Source organism: Phocoena phocoena, chromosome 4 (genome assembly GCF_963924675.1).
Source record: "Phocoena phocoena chromosome 4, mPhoPho1.1, whole genome shotgun sequence".
In the NCBI taxonomy this organism is placed as follows: Eukaryota; Metazoa; Chordata; class Mammalia; order Artiodactyla; family Phocoenidae; genus Phocoena; species Phocoena phocoena.
Window position 1 is genome coordinate 74,173,866 of NC_089222.1, and position 4,074 is coordinate 74,177,939.

Genomic DNA, 4,074 nt, shown 5'->3' on the forward strand with positions numbered 1-4,074 from the left:
GAATTAAAGAATTCTTTTTTGTTTACGTTGAAAGCTTATCAGGAAATCATAGCAAAACTTTTCCAGTAGGAAAGACCTGTACAGCTGACAAATCAGGCAACTTTGGAATCAGGCCAGTAGCCATGTCAGTTCTATTTGATTGGTGCTGGGACCTTGTTTACCTTTAAGTGACTGTGATCTTTTATTCCACTGTTCAGGTAGGCTGGTCTGACTTAAGTTTACAAAAACTTCGGGAACCCATGCCGTGGAAAAAATGTTCTTGATTGAGGGAAGCAGCAGTAATGATGAGACAGCTTCTTTAAAAAATCTGTGAATTTCTGGGAGACAGTATTCTGGCTTTCTCATTTACTAGCTGTGTGATCTCTGGATAGGTTGCTTAACCTCCCTGATCCTTAGTTTTCTCACTTGTAAATTGGGACTAAAAATACCTGCTTCTCAGGTTATATGGGTTAAATGAGAATAATGTATATAAAGTACCTAGCACAGTGCCTGGCACTGGTAATATTGAAAAAAAAGTCATTATTATGAATTTGCTGTTATTATCTTACTTTCTTCCAACACATTTAGATTCCTAAAACATACTTCTTGGAATATATATATCATCTACACTGATTCAAAGATTTAGGAAGGAGAGGAAATCTGTTTCTAGAGACCCCAAAAGACAACCTTAGATGAGGGCCTATCTGTGTAGAAAATGTTTATTGAACTATTTTTTTTTCTTTTGCGATACGTGGGCCTCTCACTGTTGTGGCCTCTCCCGTTGCGGAGCACAGGCTCCGGACGCGCAGGCTCAGCGGCCATGGCTCACGGGCCCAGCCGCTCCGCGGCATGTGGGATCTTCCCGGACCGGGGCACGAACCCGTGTCCCCTGCATCAGCAGGCGTACTCTAAACCACTGCGCCACCAGGGAAGCCCTTGAACATTTTTAAAAGTAAACTTTTTACTTAAAAAAAAAAAGTAAAGCCTTTAGAAAAGTTGCAAGAATATTAAAATGAACTCCTTTGTGCCTGACTCAGCTTCATACATTGATAACATTTTGCCATATTGTTTTACCTTTTTATATGTAATATAATATACACATTTTTCTTTCTTTCTTTTTTTTTTTTTTTGCTGAGGTTAAGTTGCAGAGATCATAACCCTTTATCCCTAGATACTTCAGCATAAAAAAACAATGACAGGCATCTGGTGGCAGGGTCTGGGGAAGGGGTGGCAGGTGCCATGTCGGGCTGCGAAGGTGGCAAGAAGCCCCTGAAGCAGCCCAAGAAGCAAGCCAAGGAGATGGATGAGGAAGATAAGGCACTCAAGCAGAAACAGAAGGAGGAGCAAAAGAAATTTGAGGAGCTAAAAGCAAAGGCCTCTGGGAAAGGCCCCCTGGCCACAGGTGGAATTAAGAAATCTGGCAAAAAGTAAGCTGTTCCTTGTGCCTGAGGCAATGATGATCCTTAGTTCCATTCCTGTTTAAACATCTGGATTAAACATCTGGATTCCCTGCCATAACATCTGTTGCCACCTATAGCTAGAATGAAGTGTTGTCTTGGAACCTATTGTACATTTAAGAATAAACTTTTGTAAAAAAAAAAAAAACAAAAAAACCCCCAAAAAAACAATGACAGTCTTTTACATAACAGTATAATGATCAACTTAAGGAAGTTTATTTTAACATTGATATATATTATTATCTGATACAGAATCCATATTTTAATTTTACTGATTGTCCTAATAACTATCCTTTATAACAATTTCTCCCCCAATCTAGAATTATGCATTACATTTAGTTGTCATTTCTTTGGTCTCTTTTAACCTGGAACAGTCCCTCAGCCTTTCATTGTTTTTCATGATAGACATTTTTTTGAAGAATACAGCCTTGTTGTTTTGTAGAATGTCCTTTAGTTGAGGTTTGTCTGATTGTTCCTCATAAAGCCATACAGGTTATGCATTTTTGGCAGATGATGTATCCTCAGTGCCTCACATCAGGAGGCATTATTGGTGATGTTAATTAGCTTTAATTACTTAGCTGAGAGATTTTTTTCACTTTTTTTTTATATTATTAATAGTGTACATTTTAAATTTTTATTTTTTTTATACAGCAGGTTCTTATTAGTTATCCATTTTATACATATTGGTGTATATATGTCAATCCCAATCTCCCAATTCAGATTTTTTTCACTTTAAAGGTAACTCTTTTTACTTTGTAATTAATAAGTCATTGATGTGGAGATATTTACTTTGAAACTGTTCCTAAACAAACTTTCCCCCAATGGTTTTGCAATCCTAAGGAGCATTTTTTATCATAAACATGTGGTTTCCTCACCTTGATTGAAGGCTTCTTGAGAAAATAACTTTTACTTTTAAAATTATGTTATAATACCTTGTGTACAATAAATACTCAATATTATTGACTGCCTGACCTTGAGCTACCTGACACCAGATTGCTGATTATATTTCTCATAATGGATTTTGTCTACCTACTAACAGATATTTGCAGCAAAGTCCTGTTGTATGCAAATTAGAAACAGTCATTAACTGAACTGATTAGGCATTCTTAGCAGGCCTCTCAGACCAGTGAGATGGGAGTAGTAAATCTGACCTCTGGATATTTCAAAAGAATAATTAATAACAATAATGAAGAAAATCTCTGATCATCATCACTGGAAAAGCTTGTTAAATATACAGTACCCTCCTTTCATTTTAATTTGTGATGAAAAGACATTTTAATTTTAATTGAATATATGATGAAAGGAAGTTTCTGGGTGGTGGTCATCTTTCACTTTAGATTCTGACATTTTTTCATACCAGCCTAATACTTAGCCATGACTCATGGGGTGTTTCTTTCAGTCTCTAAGAATTAGGTTAGGTTTCTTGTAGATCTTATCACATTGCCACTTGGAATTTAACCAGAGGAAAGAAAGAAAGGCACAATTGCGATTGTTAAGATAAACATGTATTCTGGAGGGCTTATTAGAGGCAGTGAGGCCGAGTAGAAAGTCCTCATTCTGTCTAGTATTTTGTTTTGTTTTCTGCTTCTGCTCTAAGGATCTTTTTTCCACCTTTCACTGTACCACGTCTTGGGCAGAGATGGCAGTTGATCATTGAAGTTCCTCTATCTCCAATTTCTGGCTGATATCTAAAATTTCATCATTATCAAGAAATTAATTTATTCGTGCAAATTATGTTACCTAAGAAAAATGCAGATATCCTTGTAGGGGATTGGAGGTGTAGCACAAGCCAACATCTAAACATGAAACATCAAATATTCAGAACTTTTCTGTAATTGTTAGTTGCTAGACACTTTCTGCTAAATGAGACAATAATACGTTTTTCCAAAAAAAATAAAAATAAAAAATAATACGTTTTTCCTTGGGGGAAGGAGAAGCCTGGGTGGGGTTTTAGTAATTGGGGACTCTGAGCAAGCTTAAGGTGCTAAGACTCTGAAAGAGGGAGGGGAAATGAATTGAAAAAGGAAGAGGAAAGACATTTAAAAGATACAAGTACACTTACTCTACAATTTTCATAGCTCTCATCCTGGAGGAGTGGTCTCTGAAATATACAGAGCATTTAGAGTTAAGAAATCCATGCTTTGTTAAACCAGGAATCGCTGGTGGCCATCCTTTAAAAAAAAAAGGCTCTTTTCTCCGTCTGTACCAAAGACATACCTTTCACATTTCCTGGCACCTGTCATACTTCTAGGTGTCCTAGAGATATGATGTAAGAGTAGTGGAAAGTCTGTATAACTAACTTTCTCAGCCAAGTTCTTCCAGGTTTTTGCATGCAGTCAGGATATGAAATTAGCAGTTGGTATACAGGCTGTATTGGTTGGGAAATAATTTACAAGGTCCAGGTGATTAATTGTGCCATTGTTCCACAGAGAGGCATTTCAGTGTTTCTACTAGAGCCTGGGTTTTGTGAAGCTTTGCCGTTTTTGCCGGATGCAATTGGTTCATCTTTGTGAAATGTGTGCTATGGAATTGATACTAAGTGCCTCCATATTAACATCTCTGAAATACTGGTGGCAGGCTTTTCCCACCCCAATGAGACAAAAATTCTTTTTCACTTTCTATCACCAGTTAGAAGAAG

At 37.0% G+C, this 4,074-nt stretch overlaps 1 protein-coding gene across 1 annotated transcript; it reads left to right on the top strand.

Moving 5' to 3' along the window:
- The first annotated feature begins 1,209 nt into the window (after nt 1-1,209).
- LOC136122645 (translation machinery-associated protein 7-like) lies at nt 1,210-1,572 on the top strand. The gene has a single exon (XM_065876709.1). It carries the CDS (start codon nt 1,219-1,221, stop codon nt 1,408-1,410), a length of 192 nt encoding a protein of 63 aa, XP_065732781.1. The 5' UTR covers nt 1,210-1,218; the 3' UTR covers nt 1,411-1,572.
- The last annotated feature ends 2,502 nt before the right edge of the window (nt 1,573-4,074 follow it).